Source organism: Esox lucius, chromosome 2, assembly GCF_011004845.1.
Source record: "Esox lucius isolate fEsoLuc1 chromosome 2, fEsoLuc1.pri, whole genome shotgun sequence".
Taxonomy (NCBI): Eukaryota; Metazoa; Chordata; class Actinopteri; order Esociformes; family Esocidae; genus Esox; species Esox lucius.
In genome coordinates, this window is record NC_047570.1 from 36,614,484 (window position 1) to 36,630,981 (window position 16,498).

At 45.0% G+C, this 16,498-nt stretch overlaps 2 protein-coding genes across 16 annotated transcripts in view; one reads left to right on the forward strand and one right to left on the reverse strand.

Annotated features, from left to right (window-relative positions):
- Positions 1–1,306, forward strand: part of herc1 (HECT and RLD domain containing E3 ubiquitin protein ligase family member 1) — a 72,654-nt gene extending 71,348 nt beyond the window's left edge. For all 13 annotated transcript variants that reach the window (XM_029125775.2, XM_029125771.2, XM_029125769.2 and 10 more), the window contains one exon: positions 478–1,306. In XM_029125775.2, coding sequence (XP_028981608.2) covers positions 478–663 — 186 coding nt within the window. In that variant the 3' untranslated portion in view covers positions 664–1,306. The remainder of the gene's footprint in view (positions 1–477) is intronic.
- A 2,251-nt stretch (positions 1,307–3,557) lies between these two features.
- LOC105029579 lies at positions 3,558–16,068 on the reverse strand. Of its 3 annotated transcripts, none has more exons than XM_010903009.5 (7): positions 15,917–16,068; positions 15,221–15,385; positions 12,349–13,032; positions 10,941–11,016; positions 9,857–9,935; positions 6,769–6,898; positions 3,558–6,029 (listed from the first exon to the last, which is right to left on the reverse strand). In XM_010903009.5, exons 3-7 carry the CDS (start codon positions 12,976–12,978, stop codon positions 5,526–5,528), a joined length of 1,419 nt encoding a protein of 472 aa, XP_010901311.2. In that variant the 5' UTR covers positions 12,979–13,032; positions 15,221–15,385; positions 15,917–16,068; the 3' UTR covers positions 3,558–5,525. The 3 variants fall into 3 exon arrangements, with proteins under 3 accessions (XP_010901311.2, XP_010901310.2, XP_010901309.2); XM_010903008.5 differs by having other exon boundaries at positions 15,221–15,442; XM_010903007.4 differs by lacking the exons at positions 15,221–15,385; positions 15,917–16,068 and adding an exon at positions 15,003–15,213.
- Between the last annotated feature and the right edge of the window lie 430 nt (positions 16,069–16,498).

The window sequence follows — 16,498 nt, forward strand, 5'->3', positions numbered from 1 at the left end:
CATCTGTTATTTACCTCCAACCACCTCAAATCAACATTTTAGTTTACACAACCCAAACAAATGTACCGCGGCTGAATCAAACCAACTTTTGTCTATTCTGTAGATGCATGTGCATGTTGAGAGAAAAGGACTGACACACTGCCATTTCTATCATTTGCATTTGATGTCAGCCGATCCAGCAAACAACTTGTACCAAGTTGTAATTAACCCCAGACTCAAACAGAACTCCTGTTATCTTTGAGAGACTGTCAACATTACTGACATTCAGTAGAGTACCCCCCCACCCCCCGTCCGTCATCCGGTCCCTTCGTGTGACGACACCCCCACCCCTTCTGTCTCTCTCTAGCCACAGTATGTTTGACCGTCTGCCGAACCTAATTGCTTGCGCGCTCCAGCACCATTACACTAATTGACATTCTGGGTACATGAAATTGTGCTTAGCCAGTAAAGCTGTTTCTGATTCTGACCCATGTGCAGCCTCACGACAGCCTCCCCACCTCCCAGACCTGCTTCTTCCAGCTCCGCCTGCCTCCCTACTCCAGCCAGGCCGTGATGGCGGAGAGACTCCGCTACGCCATCAACAACTGTCGCTCCATTGACATGGATAATTACATGCTGTCGCGGAACGTCGATAACGCAGAGGGCTCGGACACGGACTACTGACCAGACGACCGACGCGGATGAGACGCACAGTCACACATGCACACTACCCGAGACCCAGCTCGACAGCTGGGCCTGGGTCGAAATGTAGACGTCCCGTCTCTCCTGACAGACTGTCAAGCGGATTCGCGGCAGACTGTCCGATGGCGGGGGGGGGAGGGGGGGGGATGCATCTCATCGTTCATCACATTAACCAATGTACAGTAGGAACTCGCAGAGCAGCGGTACCAGGCTTTCGTTTACCACTGTTAACATCCTAGTTCATGTGCTCTCCTACTCACAGCGTACAGTGGATTGGAAGACAAGATGGATTGGAAGTGTTGTTTTTTTATTTTTCACTTTGTGGCACTTTTTTTTTTTTTATGCAGTCAAAAACACGAGCAGTGCATTAGGTATTCTTGTTAATGGTCTTTTTCAATGCTTCATATTTTTCTTTTTTCTGCATGGAGGAATGTTTATTTTTAGGGAAATGTGTATAGATTATTCATTACCCCAAGTGAAGAAGAAAATTGTACATTGTGTATAATGCTTCATTAGGAAAATGTTTTACATAAATATCCATATTTATATTGTTTTAATTTTTAAACTGCCCATGCCGAGTTTCCTAAAGCAGAAAAGACAAAAACAATAAATGCTTCAGAATTTACTTGTTTTGTTCTGTGGTTGTCTTTGAATGGTCAGTTAAAAAAAAGAATAATAAAACCAACTGGGGCTGTCTCTAATAACCATTTTGGTAGTATACTGATTATTCTGATGACTTATTCCGATTAAAAAAGACAAAAACAACTTAACTGCTCACGCTTAGTAACAAAAAAATTCCCAGTATAAAAAACATGTACAGTGGGGAGAACAAGTACTTGATACACTGCCAATAGTTTTTCCACTTACAAAGCATGTAGAAGTCTAATCTTTATCATAGGTACTCTTCAACTGTGAGCGATGGAATCTAAAACAAAAATCCAGAAAATCACATTTTGATTTTTAAGTATGACAAAGTATTTGATACATCAGAAAAGCAGAACTTAATATTTGGTACGGAAACCTTTGTTTGCAATTACAGAGATCCTACGTTTCCTGCAGTTCTTGACCAGGTTTGCACACACTGCAGCAGGGATTTTGTCCCACTCCTCCATACAGACATTCACCAGATCCTTCAGAATCGGGGCTATCGCTGGGAAATATGGACTTTCAGCTTCCTCCAAAGATTTTCTGTTGGGTTCAGGTCTGGAGACCTTGAGATGCTTCTTACAGAGCCACTCCTTAGTTGCCCTGGCTGTGTGTTTTGGGTCGTTGTCATGCTGGAAGACCCAGCCACGACCCATCTTTAATGCAGGATTTTAATCCATGACAGCGTAGTGTGTTACTAATGGTTTTCTTTGAGACTGTGGTCCCAGCTCTCTTCAAGGCATTGACCAGGTCCTGCCGTGTAGTTCTGGGCTGATCCCTCACCTTCCTCATGATCATTGATGCCCCACGAGGTGATATCTTGCATGGAGCACCAGACCGAGGGAGATTGACCTTCTTCCAACTTGAACTTCTTCCATTTCCTAATAATTGCACCAACAGATGTTGCCTTCTCACCAAGCTGCTTGCCTATTCTCCTATAGCCCATCCCAGCCTTGTGCAGGTCTACAATTTTATCCCTGATGTCCTTACACGGCTCTCTGGTCTTGGCCATTGTGGAGAGGTTGGAGTCTGTTTGATTGAGTGTGAGGACAGTTGTCTTTTATACAGGTAACAAGTTCAAACAGGTGCAGTTAATACAGGTAATGAGTGGAGAACAGGAGGGCTTATTATAGAAAAACTAACAGGTCTGTGAGAGCTGGAATTCGTACTGGTTGGTAGGTGATCAAATACTTATGTCATGCAATAAAATGCAAATTAATAATAAAAAAATCATACAATGTGATCTTCTGGATTTTTGTTTTAGATTCCGTCTCTCACAGTTGAAGTGTACCTATGATAAAAATTACAGACCTCTACATGCTTTGTAAGGAGGAAAACCTGCAAAATCGGCAGTGTATCAAATATTTGTTCTCCCCACTGTATATTCTGAAACCTCATCCTCCACCATTGATATTGTGCTCAGGTCTGTGATCATGTAACACTCTCTGCAGAATCTTGACTTCCTGAGGTAAACATGGACCAGCGCCATCCATGAACTTCATAACATTATAATAGCAATCTTATTTGAGGTGACATGAAGAGAGGAAAAAGTGTTTGGGCAACAAAACACCCCTCCGAGCCTGGTTCCTCTAGGTTTCTTCCAAAGTTTCTTCCTAAGTTCAGTTTTTCCTAGCCACTGTGCATCAACACTGTTTTTTGTTTGCTCCTTGGGGTTTCAGGATGGTTGTTTTGTAAAAGCACTTTGTGACAACTGCTGATGTAGAAAAGGCTTTATAAATACATTTGATTGAACAAAACTTCAGTGGCTTTAAAATAATCCAAAATGAATAAAAGCAATACAGCTCATGTCCAAGTGATGTCACACTCTGGTCTTCTGACCATCCCAGGTGAGCAGGTCTGGCGGTGTCGAAGAACTTCAGTTCAGACTTAATCAAGTTTTCTGTTTCTCGCTACGTGTAGACAGTGTCTGTTTTTCAGTGAAAATATTTTAATTGTTTAAACAATTGTTTCTTTTGCAGTCACCCTGATATTGCCTACACTTGCCTAACGTTAAAAGTCTCCCTCACGACAGTCGTATTGATCCAGCAAGTGTGGGGGAAGGACTGTTGTTGCTGGCTCCTTGGGGTTTCAGGCTGGGTGTCTGTAAAAGCACTTTGTGACACCTGCTGATGTAAAAATGGTTTCATAAAATAAATGTTATTGATTTCCATCCTGAGTAGATCACCATCCAGATGGCAACACCAAAAAAATAAATCACGCTAATTTGCAGATAACAAATATCACATATTTTATTAAGTATAAAATGTCACAAAAGGCCACCTTTTTAGAGAGGTAAAGTAAATAAACCTTGAACATTGTCCAAAAAATATTTACACAAAGGAAATTCCTTCCCATCATGAGTCCAAAGACATTGTCCAACACTATGTTGTTCAAACATTAACTAGAAGAATCAAATGTTTTTTTTACATCACATTAGCTAGAATCTGATGTGGAGTCATTGTTTACAAATGATCTGGTACAATGTGGATTCAGATGTAGTTTACACATTATCTTTTATGGATTCAGATGTAGTTTACACATTATCAGTTATGGATTCAGATGTAGTTTACACATTATCTGTTACAGATTCACATGTTGTTTACCTCCTTTAAAGTATCTGCTGTAAATTCAGATACCCGCTGTGTTCCAAATGGCACTTTCCTACATCACGCACTATTCTTGACCGGAACCATAAGGGCCGTTTGGGGGCACAGGTTCTGTTGCGTAAGCAGGATGTGTTGACAGTAACAATGCACTCGGGAATGTTTGTGAAATTTCAGACCATAGTTGTAATACCAGTGCTCCTGAGCGAACACCGATACTGTGGCAATTCGTAATGATGTTAAGATTTCAATTCAAAACATGATACTAATTCCGTGTGCTTGGGGTCCTGGAATCTATCTTCAGTAGTTAACTGAATTGGCAGAAGTTGGCGCCACTACCGTCTTGCCACAGACTAATGTACAGCAGATACATACGGTAGACTGTCTCTCTCGCTCTCTCTTCCTGCCTGCACCATAATACTGGAAATGTCTGCCAATATTCGCCCGTGCCTCCCAAAAACCAGGTGTGTTTAATCGCGGACAGTGGTTCCCACTGTGGCCTTTCAGACTGAAAGAGCAATGGCATCTGACGAGCGGAACGGCTCATTGTGTTATGTGGGGGTAGCGGCCTTTCATCTGAGGCAGAACCTCGACAGGGCGTTCTCAACGCGAGGTAGACGCGTTGCATCAGACGGCGCTAAGAAGCGGACTGACATAGTAACAGTGAAAGAGTGGCGAGGTACCGTCAGAACAACGTGATTCTACCCTCTGTCAGGATGGACATAACTGAGGGAATGGACACGCTGGATGCATCCCAAATCGTGCCCTGTTCCCTAAATAAGGCACTACTTTTCATTAGAGCCGTATGGGCCTGGATCAAAAGTAGTGCACTATGGAGAATACATGTTGCCATTTAAGATGTGGACCCAATCATGTTGGAATATCAAATCCCAGTTTTCTAAATATCACTGCTTTCAATTCCCTTCTTGGTTCCTGATGTCAAGCCTTTGTCAAGGGTAAGCAATTTAAGGAAAAAAAAAACATCTGACCACAAAATCTATCAGAGATCACGCTAGCTTGGTTCCATATCTCTTTGAGCTACCAGTAGAGAAATAATGGCACAAACACATTTAGTGGTACCCAGGCTTTCCTCTTACACCCTATCAAGTCCAAACATTCCTAACTTAAGTCCAGAGGAGTCCGTGTAAAGTTCCCTGTTTGAACTCTCACCCAGGGGATGCATGCAGGGCAGGAGACTACTACATGTTCAGATGGACACTTGCTTTAATTTCTGATTTCCCACCAACGCAAACCAAGGTGAGTCCCAGGAGTTGAATATGTCTCCTCTCGCTTTATTCTGTCTCTCTGTCCGTCACTGCAAACAAACAGTACCAGGGGTCCGGTAAAGGACGACTCAATGTGACGCTCTTAAAGGGACGGCCGTTGCCGTGTCCCTACCACACGCCAGCCTCCAGCTGCACCCCCTCACAGAGCGTCTACATTTTGAAAGATGCGCGTCTGTCCCCTTGGTCATGAGGGAAACGCACAGTTCTGTCAGCGCTGGTCAACAATTTCCCCCGGCACTGTCCCCCAGGGCCAAACCTCCATCCTCCCGGCAGGAACCACGTCCGGCTGAAGCCTTCGGCTGCAGTTAAATCACAGCCAGCTGCTACCGCCGCCAGGCTTGTCCCCGCCTGTGTTCCTCAGCGAGATGATGCTCTTCTTGGACTGGAGCAGCCTCTCCAGGCATGGCGAGCTAATCTTCCCCGACGGAGGACCTTGGCGGTGGTCTCGGGGTCTGGCTCGATGGGGCAGCGTCGGGGAGTGCCGGTCCCCGGGACTCCCCCGGGGGTCAGTGCTGGAGGACACCGCGTCGTCCTGGGTCTGTTCCCTGCGGTCGGCTGAGAGGCTGGGGCTGGATCTCAGGGGGCATATGACGGCTGGTTTGCCCGGGCCAAGTGCCTCTTGCTGGGCTGTCTCGTTCTTGGAGGAGCAGACCGGGGTGGAGTGGACCAATTTAAGGTGCGTGGAGGAGTAATAGGGGTTGGAGCCAGGTAGGGGAGCGTCACAGGGGCGCAAGGCAGGGTGATGGCCACCCTCTGGTGGGGAGCCGCCAGGAGGAGATGCCGGGGCTGGGGGGACGACCGAGACATGGCACAGCTGTAGATAGGGAGAGAGGGCAACAGAGGGATGGATTTATATCTGTACATCCACCATAGAGAAGGGGTTCCATGTGGAAGAACCACGCCTGTCATTATTGAAATGGAACCTCAAAGGATTCTGATATAGATACACGCGCACGCGCGCACGCACACGCGCATGCACACGCACACGCACACGCACACGCACACCTCTTTCATTCTCTAACATATTTGCACTGTGTTTTCTAATTCCTCTCCTCTTTCCAAACATTAACCTGTCCTCCTCTTAAGGCAGTGCTTTCTCCTCTGCCTGAAATGTCTGTTACCAGACTATTGTTTCATCATCCACCTACTCCCCCCCCCCCCCCCCATTGTTCTTAGACAACATGACACCTATGTAATTTCTCTTCAGTGTAAAAATAGATTTGGAGCTTGTCGTTGCCCTATTCCTGCTGTTGTCGGGATAATGGATCTTTTCAGCAGCTTCCTCCCCCACTTTCCTGCAGGCTTGAATTCCAAACTGCAGTGACAGGCTGTGTTCCACTGTTCTTCCTAGCACTCTCACAACCTCAAATAAGTTATTGTTCCAGGAATGTGTTCTGAATTGAATGCATGTGTTTATGCTGGAAAAACAAAGTGTTTGCTATCAGCAACCTTCACTTAGAATGTAGAAATGTTAAAGCATGTATTCTAACTATCATAACAGTGTGGGGTTTGGACTAATTAAGTCGTTTATCAAACAATCTGAAGACCTTTACCTTGGGTTTCTTAGCTAGTGGACTGTGGTCAGTGTGCTGTTCAGGATGAAGGTCTAGGTACGGTCGGATGTGAGGAAACCAGCTATGGAGCATCTCTTCCATCTTCAGAATAACAGTGGTGTACCGCTCACTGGAACAGAACACAAAAGTAAAACAATAGGGGTTAGAACACAGAAAACAGAACAGGTTTGGAACAGAACGGAGGAAAGAACAGGGTTTAGAACAGAAGAGGGTTTAGAACAGAAGAGGGTTTAGAACACTGACAAACAGAGCATGGTTTAAACACAGCTCTGAGAAAGTGACAGTGTTCTTACGACCTCTGCCATTACTCTTTAAAAGCACAGAGTCGTACAGTGGCAGATTTTGCTATTGATGTCCTACCAACCTAACAACAATGCGAGTTAAGGAGACCCAGGTTCGAAACTACATTGTTATTAGTTTTGTTCATTATGAGCAATTTTTGTTATTCAAAATAAAGTTTAATTCACTACAAAGGGAATAGGAATGAAACCCTTCTTATCCACACGCCTTTATCATCCAAAACATTATAATGGAGAAATGGTTAAATGAAATAAAAGAGAATAACAGGACAACAACCCCAAATTTTACTTTTCAACTGGCAAACATACCAAACTGTTGAACCACAAAATATGTTTTAGCAATATGGGTCTGCATGATCATTGAACATCTGGTTTTTATTTCTAACCGGCAGATGTCAATGTTGAGTAAGAATTCAGTGCGTTTCGTAAAGCCCGACAGAAATGTTTAGATTGTTTCGGTAAACGTCGCTCTGCCCATCACTAACATAGTACACCACTATTGACCAGGGGTACCCATATGGCTTCGGTAATAATAAGGTCCCATTTGTAGGACAGAGCACACCGTGCCTGTTGAAGACGATAAATGGAGCCTGTAGCGCTCTACAGGGCTCCTACGCCTAACTGCTGCCATGTGGCGCGGCTAGGCATAGCGGTCGAATCTGAGTGGAGGTGTGACGCTTGCTAGCCGTCTAAACTGAGGGGATGTATGACGTTGTGAGCCTTCTGAACTGCTGGGATGTGTGGCGCTACGAGACGTCCAACCTGAGGGGATGTGTGGCGCTGCTAGCCGTCTAACCTGAGGGGATGTGCGGCGCTGCTAGCCGTCTAACCTGAGGGGATGTGCGGCGCTGCTAGCCGTCTAACCTGAGGGGATGTGCGGCGCTGCTAGCCGCCTAAACTCAGAGGATGTGCGGCGCTGCTAGCCGTCTAATCTGAGGGGATGTGCGGCGCTGCTAACAGTCTAATCTGAGGGGAGATGTGGCGCTGTCTAAACTGCGGGCGGGGATGTGTGGCACTGCTGGCTGTCACTATTTCCGTTCTCTGGGCTTGCCCGCTTACACCTGGCCGGGGACTGGCCCCGGAAAACGGAGACGACTGGACACCGTAGGTCTAAACTCGGTGTCTGTGTGGCGCTTCTAGCTGCCTGAACTTAGGGGCTGTGTTGCTGTGCTACTTATGCTGCTGCACGCTCCCGTCCCCACGTGGCAGAAGGGAGAGCTCCTGTCCTTTCCATTCACCGCTATAAATAGCCTAGTAAGCCCATAGGCCTGTTGTCTGTCGCCCCACCATCCTGTAGCGGCTCAGCTGTATGTGTGTGTCGTCTAAAAGTGGACAGTGAGATTTAACATTGTTTCACCAGCACACACACCTAATCCTGCTATCAATCTCCCAGATCTCTGGTCGGTCACCCTCCTGCCTCCTCTTGTAGTTTGTCTCATCAGACAGGGTTATGATGATAGTGCCCCTGCTGTAACACAGCACCCGGTCCGTTCGAACACACAAAATACCCCTACACACATACTGTAACCGTGCTTCTGAAGTCCCTGTATGTGTGTGTTATGCAAAGTGTCATGTCACAATGATAGATTTGAGCGGGAGATAACGAAAAATGTGTAAACAGGTTGAAAACCCGAATTGTTAGAGGCTTCTTTGCGTACACGATTCACTGTCGTCACCCATACTCCAAGACAGCTACTGACGTCTGGAGACGATATCTCGCTTTTCTTTGTATTGAGGTGGAATGAATAGTGGCGTATGAGGTATGGTTTTGCTCCATGTGAAAAAATTATGATCATGTGTAAAAAAGCAGGTGGTTAAGCAACATTACACTAACCAACCAGCAGCTTTTTCCTAATGGTTAGAAGACAATACTAACATTTAGATGTGCAAACTCTGACATAAGACAGAAATACTAATTGTGTTCCAAATCGCACCCTAATCCTACCTATTGCACCCTATCCTGGCGAAAGTTAGCGCAGTGCACATAGATTAGGGTGTCAGCTGGGACGCAGGCTTTCCTCTCAGATAGAGAGCTGATGTAAATTTAGAGTGCGTGTTGTCAATTAACACATCATTACAAAGCTCAATCAATAAGACATTGAGACTATTAGCCATGGGTCAATGCATGTCTGAGCTGTGTGTGTGTGTGTGTGTGTGTGTTTGTTTGTGACCGCTGGATCACAATGTCTCCATTAAATATTTCACAATGTGCTAACTTAGTCTCTAACTGCATTGAATCAGCTAGTTTCACTGCTGCACATCCCAACACTCCATACGACACATCCATCTCTACAAGGCAGGCTTGCAGAAGCATTCTACTACTGACTTGACATTCCAAGAGACCAGATATGCGGCTGGAAGAGTTGGAGGGCCAGTAGGGGGCACTCTTTCCTCTAGTGGGGAATTTTAGTGCTCCGGTCACCTAATCATCTTCAGCTTCTAACTGGTTCATTATTCCCTTGTCCTCCCCTCTAACTAAAATACATTGTGAGGCCAGACAGGAACTACACCTGTGCCATCACTAATGTTTCAATGTACACAAAACATTGTTTTCTCCAGTGTTTTGTCCCAACAGGGCAGCGGTGTCCAAACTACTCTGTAGGAGGAAGGTGGAGAGAGGAAAGGTGAGACGGGACGGGACTGAAAGGGTTTGAGACGGGAGAGAAGGAGGCAGCAGAAACTGTGGAACCGAGCTAACAAACTGGGGTTGGACCCTCCAGGTCCCAGAGACTGTCTGACCTGGGAGATGACAGGATGTTTCTATTTACCCCATATTTGGATTCTGAAGCATCCACATTATCCTCTGTATCCGGTCCATAGCAACACTCTCCTGGAAACCGCTAAGACCTGCCAGATGGAAAGACAGAGATGTTACAAGCACTCTTCCACATTTCTGTGTATTAGATGGTTGGGCAAATGAAATGTCTTCAAGTCATTAAGTTCAGAGTGGCCATCATTAGCTATTTATTAGCATGTCAGCTCTTTGGTACAGAAGAGGCACAAGACACCATCTTACTTCCTCCCACATGCTCTTCACTGGACTCACTCATCTCCAGTTGTATCTCAACAGCAACAACGTAGTTTGACCCAGGCAGAACTACAGCCACTTTGAAGCCTGTTCATTCGGTCTAAAGTGTCTGTGCAATGGTGGGTGGCAGCAGATATGCTCCCATGTTTGATCAAGCCTTTTATCTTTCTCTAGCTCGGCCTCACTCTCCTAATCTCTCTCTCTGGGAAAAAAGGAATGGAGATCAGATCTCTTGTCGGTTTTACGCTTTGATCCTTGCTTGGTTTCATTTGCTGTGGCTGGCCCCTTGTAATTTCCTGATTGTTCTGTACACATGGGGGAAATGAACCAGTGGCTTCACCCTGATCTTTCCTTATATGGGTTTACTTCCTGAAACAACTACAATGTACCGCTTCTAGAGAGCGAACAATTGCTGACCTGAAATAAGGTGCTCATTAGAAAATATCAGCTTATGGGATAGTGATATATTTTTTAAATACACACGTTTGATCTCATGAAGATTGTGTAGTGGTATTTAACCAGTTAAACAGTTTGAAATAGTATACTATGCAGTAATGAGACTGCTAGAGGAACCATGACTCATGATGAGCCTCAAGCAATCTATGGTGGTGATCTTTAGTGACGCACTCCCTGCCGCACACACAGACAACACACCTTCATTCTGAAAATCTGCGTGTGTGGACTTGCATGTCCCTGTGTGTGCGCACGTCCACGTGTGCAAGCGCGCGTACGTGTGTGTGGGTGGGTGTGTGTGCCATAATCCAAGGAAGAGTGTGGGGATTGAGGAGTTAAACTAGTTGTTGAAGATTGTACGACTCACTCACGTTCTGAGTACCTGCCGGAGCGAAGGCCCCTCAGGATGGAGGACAGAGGCCGTAGGTAGCACTGCAGATCCGTGCACTGCAGAAAAACATGGGGAGGGGCGGGTTAGCATTAGCAACTAGCACTGCCTGGCTAGCGCCTCTGTAGCGCTTCTGTTTAAATCAATAAGTCACTTGGCCCGGCTACTAACCTTATGCAGCTGGCAATAACTTCTCATTACCGAAACAAGATCATTATCTAGCCCTGGTCAAGCGATATTATGGCCATGTGCCAAACGGAGCCCTATTCTCTGTGTAGTGCACTAGTTTTGACCAGGGTGGCATAGGGTAATGTAGTGCACTGCTTTTCGCCAGGGTGGCATAGGGTAATGTAGTGCACTGCTTTTCGCCAGGGTGGCATAGGGTAATGTAGTGCACTGCTTTTCGCCAGGGTGGCATGGGGTAATGTAGTGCACTGCTTTTTGCCAGGGTGGCATAGGGTAATGTAGTGCACTGCTTTTTGCCAGGGAGTAACTTACATACTTTTACAATAATTTGGATATTTTTGTGACAACAGAGTCAGGACAGCAGCCCATCCGAAATACAGCGTCTTACAGAAGGCAATGTCCCTCTCACTGCCTTGGGGCAAGAGCATTTGATGTATAAAACCAAAGAGAACATTACCCCTCTACACTGGCCCTCCAACACCCCTACAGCAGCAACTGGTCTCCCATCTGGGGACCAACGAGAACAGACTGATTAATTCAGAGGACAGCCAGCTGTGGGATACAGGGTGCTTTGCTGCCCAAGGAATCTACACACATGGGGTTCCATCCCATTAGCTCATTTTGAAAGAATTGGGAACTGGCAGCCATTATATGACCTTATCCTAAGGTTAACTATATACACACTATTATATGACCTCACCCTAAGGTTAACAATAGACACCATCTTATGACCTTTACTTAAGGTTAACTAGAGTTAAACCATGACGTGACCTTACTCTAAGGTGCTTTGAACTGCAGTGACATCATGGGGTGGGGCAGGGACCTGCGAGCTCAACTGTGCTCATTAGATAAAGGAGTACTCTCTTCCAAACCAGTTGGATCCTGATTGAGCAAACAATTTTAAATAAACATACCAGATCAACAGGATTTTGGTGAACACACGTCCCCATTTTGATCCTTCCTCTACCATCAATCGTAGAATTTTATACTTTAATTATGTCAAATTATGACAATGTTTTTTTTCCTACAAAAACCTGCAATCCAAGACAAGGCAGCCCTAATATGTCCACCTTTTGGATTCATAGCTGGTTTAAAGCAGGTTTGGGGTTAATGCTATTTCCAACTTTAAACGTTCCAACTTCCTAAATGGACTGGAATTTAAAAAGCCAAACCCAATCCATTGGATAACAGTAACAAAACCTCACCTTCTGGGCGAACGCGTGATCCTTCTCTGCCTCCTCAGGTTTTGCCTCGTCCCAGCTACAGTGGACCCTCTTCCTGTCCTCGCTTGGCTTCCCCCCAGGACTCAGTCCCCTGTCGTCCCAGGCATGTGAGGACACGGTTGTGTCCCAGAATGCCCTGGCCTGTTTCTGTCTCTGCCGCTGGCTGATCCCGTCGTGCCTACATCCCTTGGGTCCACTGGTTCCACTGACACTATGGTTCTGCCCAGCGGGTTCTGGAGGGCTGCCGCCACACATGGAGTTACCATCACTGGAACCCCTGTCCCCGCTTAGCTGAGGGTCCCCATTGTCGGTGTCCTCGCAGTTGCCGTCGCGGCTCCGTCCCGAGTCTCCCGAGTCTCCGATCGGCCTGCTGCGGTGCTCGCTGGCGGATCCCAAGTTCGGCCGAAGGTCTTCGTCGTTGGAGCAGTCGCTGCTGCCGAGAGAGTCAACGGATGGCAATGACGACGAAGAGGGTGGCGGTAAGGAGGATGAGGGCTGAGTCCTGGTGCTGTCAGCCGCATGCCTGTCGGGGCTCAGTCCCACAGCGCTGTCGCTGTCCTCACTGTCGCTGGCCAGGTAATCAATGGAGTAATCCGAGTCCGACGTCGACATCCTCCAACAGGTCGCGGAGCGACAGGGTCTCACCCACTGGAGAGCATCACGCACCTTCAACGTACACAATACGCGGTGTGTGTTAGCACCACTGGCTACATGCAACACAGGGGTTCCTGATATTCCTCATGCTTTATGGGAGAGGTCAGTGGGGAAAGACAGAGGGGAGGGTTTCTGCTGAAAGTGAAGCGGGACGGATTTCAAATCACACTGCCTAAGATACCGGTTTTAATTAACTGCCTGGTGTTTCCAAATTATTGCGTTAAAGTTTTTCTCCATGGGAATGAAGTGTGTTTATCTCCACAGCAGAATGGAGTGGGCAAGTAATGGTCGGAAACGATCGGTGAGGAAGACTGCTAATCAGCCAACTTATCTTTCTCAGGAGTAAAATTACATCATCCCGTATGAGGAATAACAAGCATTTTGAAGTATTTTTAATACAATTAAATATTTTGTTCATAAATACGATTTAGGATGAGTCAGCACGTTTTGTTTGGGTAGGTGTTAAAGGAGTCTTAACTTCTCAACGTTTTTTTACTGGACAGTTACTTTAAGAGATGTGCAATATACGAATGCACTTCACAGTGAGACTCCCTCAAATACAAAGCTAGAAGTTTTCCCATCTTAGTTCCTCACAACAGGGATTGATTTATCCCCGGGAAACCAGATGTGCAATTCATTATCTGTTAGAACAGAAAAATCAGGCACAGGCTGGATCTCCTATGGCAAGATTTGAATACCCTTGCTTTGTTATTAATTTAATGTAAGTGTTAGGTACACATACATGTTCTTATTTACCATAACCAACAACAAACATTTAGGTTTATAGGCGACAACCACCAGTTTTCAATGCATTTCGCAAGACATGTGGATCATAATGAAGGGACTTTTTTGTATGGTTTGATGAATTGTTTGTTAGGACAAATCAGACATGTTAAAATTGGAAATTAAATACTGAAGTGTTTTTAAATCATGGTACACTACAAGCACATTTCTTCCAAAAACAGGACACAGCTTCTGTATAGGACTTCCTAAGTCACAAGATTTCACATGTCTCAAATTATATAATTCTAGGAAGTCCTTATGTAAGATGTTTACTGTTGTAGCCCATTTACATAGTTGTCCTTCTGCTAAAACATAACCACATGAACGTTAGACAGATCTGCTCCGTCCTTCATTTCTCAAAAAAACTCACATTTCAAAACTAGATACATTAAGAATACATTTCCCTTGACAGGAGACAAACTTTAACAGCCAGTTAAACATATTTCACAGCTGATGTGTGTGAATAATGGGTTTCATTCAAGGCATGCATTTTCTATGGAGTAGGCAATAGAAAGTTTGCCATTTGAATGGATAATTGTTAAATATCTACTGTGAAATTGCTTCAATGTGTACTAATATGAATGTTGTTCCCGTATAGTAGCTATTGAACACACACGAGTTGAAAATGGCGATAGAAAATGGCTTCTGATACTGCTTGTTATGACATTAATTAATCGACATCTACCAAATAAATTCAAATAAAATCTAATCGACGACCTCTATTCAAATTGATTATCTAACATCATGCACTACAGCAGAGCCGAACATAAAGCAGACACGCGCATGAGCTATTGCTTGCCTAGCATGCTGTATATTTAAGTACCGCACCGGACACAAGTGACAAAATTATAGGTATTTATATTACAGCAGTAACAATTATCAGACAATTATGAACCTATTCTAACGGCACTGTCTACACCACGTTTATAGAAAAATACCAAAACGTTTTGAATTAACAAGACATGATATGTAGGCAGGATGAATCTAACAATTATAGCCACCCCACGAATACTCTCAAATTGGTCTGACCGAATCATCGTACCGGTATATTTCAGAGATCATTTTCTTACCATACGCGTCTTTGTTCTAGAAACACTCAAAACCTATTGGTGTGTCAGTATGAATGGAACAATTTTAGCCACTTCACGAATACTAGCAGTTTGTCTGACCTCAGTACATTTCATAAATTACATTCTTACCATGCGCCTTTGTTCCAGACCTCTCCAATAAGACACGCAACAAACAAAAGTATAGCGACATCTTCGACCAGACAACACATGGGTCAAACACAGCCTAGTACAGTACAATGAACTATTGTCGGCCTACTGTATAGCACGTGTGCTTTCCTATATAGCTCAGTCTAGTCTACAAGTTGTCCAAAAGGTTAGCATCAGATCCTATGCATCTGCCTACTTACCAGAAGTGACTATATAGCTTCCCCCTAGTGTCTCGGATTAGCGGTGACTTCAGGACACTCGGCTCATGCCTGGCCCCACTTCAGTTGTAGGATGCGGTGAATTCTGTGATGTAGCAGTGTGAGCGCAGGCCCACACCCCGTGCAGCCTCTCCTACGGCAACGTGTCTGAGAGGGCGGGTATAAATAAACTGGGCTCTCCGATTTGTGCTTTCAGGACCATATCTGACAAATAGACATTGCGATAGAGTCGAGCGTAAGGCGATAGGCGAGAGAAGCTTACATATTTGGATCAAATGTAAATTATAAAAACACGTGGTCACGCGGAACAGCTTCATGGTAGTAAAAATAATAGCACTTTCTTGCAACTGGCTTCAGAACGGCCCCAAAAGGGACTTTTTCGCACTTCAATTGAAATGTTGTTTTGAAACCAAGTACCCTAATTTGCGATGAATAATTAACTGTAGACTAAACTCTTGACTGAACTGTTGAGAGAATACAGTTTGGTAACAATTTCAAAACAGTCAAAGGACAAATATTACAATTTTCTTTTAGCCATTCATCCCTATTTACATAACGATTTCATCATATTATACATAGACACTGGCTTTGAAGCACGGTTTCTAATGCAACGACAATGACTTGCATTTCTGCGGCATTTCTAGAATTTCTTCACCCGGAATTTATAACGTTACTTACCCCGTTGAAGCTCATGTAGTGGAACAATATACATTTTTTGCTATTTCACCAATTTCTCAGGGCCTATCTTTGAAAGATAGCTCTTAGAGAAAGTTTGATGTCCTATCATCTGAGTCGACTGAGAGCCATGGCTTTCTACAGGTCATCTGTCTGTGAGTGACTCAACAGCTTTGATGGTATGGGTGGTGTTGACCTGTCAGAGAGAGCAGACATGGTAGTGGTGGTGGTGGTGGTGACAGTTCTGATGACTGGAGACAAAGCAGGAAGTGAAACGTGTTGGCACGGACATTATGCTGCATGTCACTCTGCATTTAGAAAAAGACATGATTCTCTTTAAAGTCAAGTATGATTCACACGTTCACTTCATAGTTTGTGTGCCTCTGCGTTTCTCCTTGCTGTGATCGTAGTCATGCGTAGGTCTAACTCGGAGTGATCTGAACCCAAAGACAGACCCCTGCCTGTGCCACTCAGCCTCAGTGAGAGATCAGAAGGTCGTAACACCATGCAACTTAACCAGCCTAATGATCCCTTATAAGTGACAGAGCTTAGCCCCAGGACCTTAGTGTCAACACTTACGTGTGT

Excerpts from the sequence above, each read along its gene's own strand:
- LOC105029579 (XM_010903007.4), bottom strand. Across the intron at positions 9,936-10,940 it reads CTCCGGCAGGTACTCAGAAC|GTCTTAGCGGTTTCCAGGAG; the intron begins GTGAGTGAGTCG and ends TCCATCTGGCAG. Across the intron at positions 6,899-9,856 it reads CTTCAGAATCCAAATATGGG|TGAGCGGTACACCACTGTTA; the intron begins GTAAATAGAAAC and ends GTTCTGTTCCAG.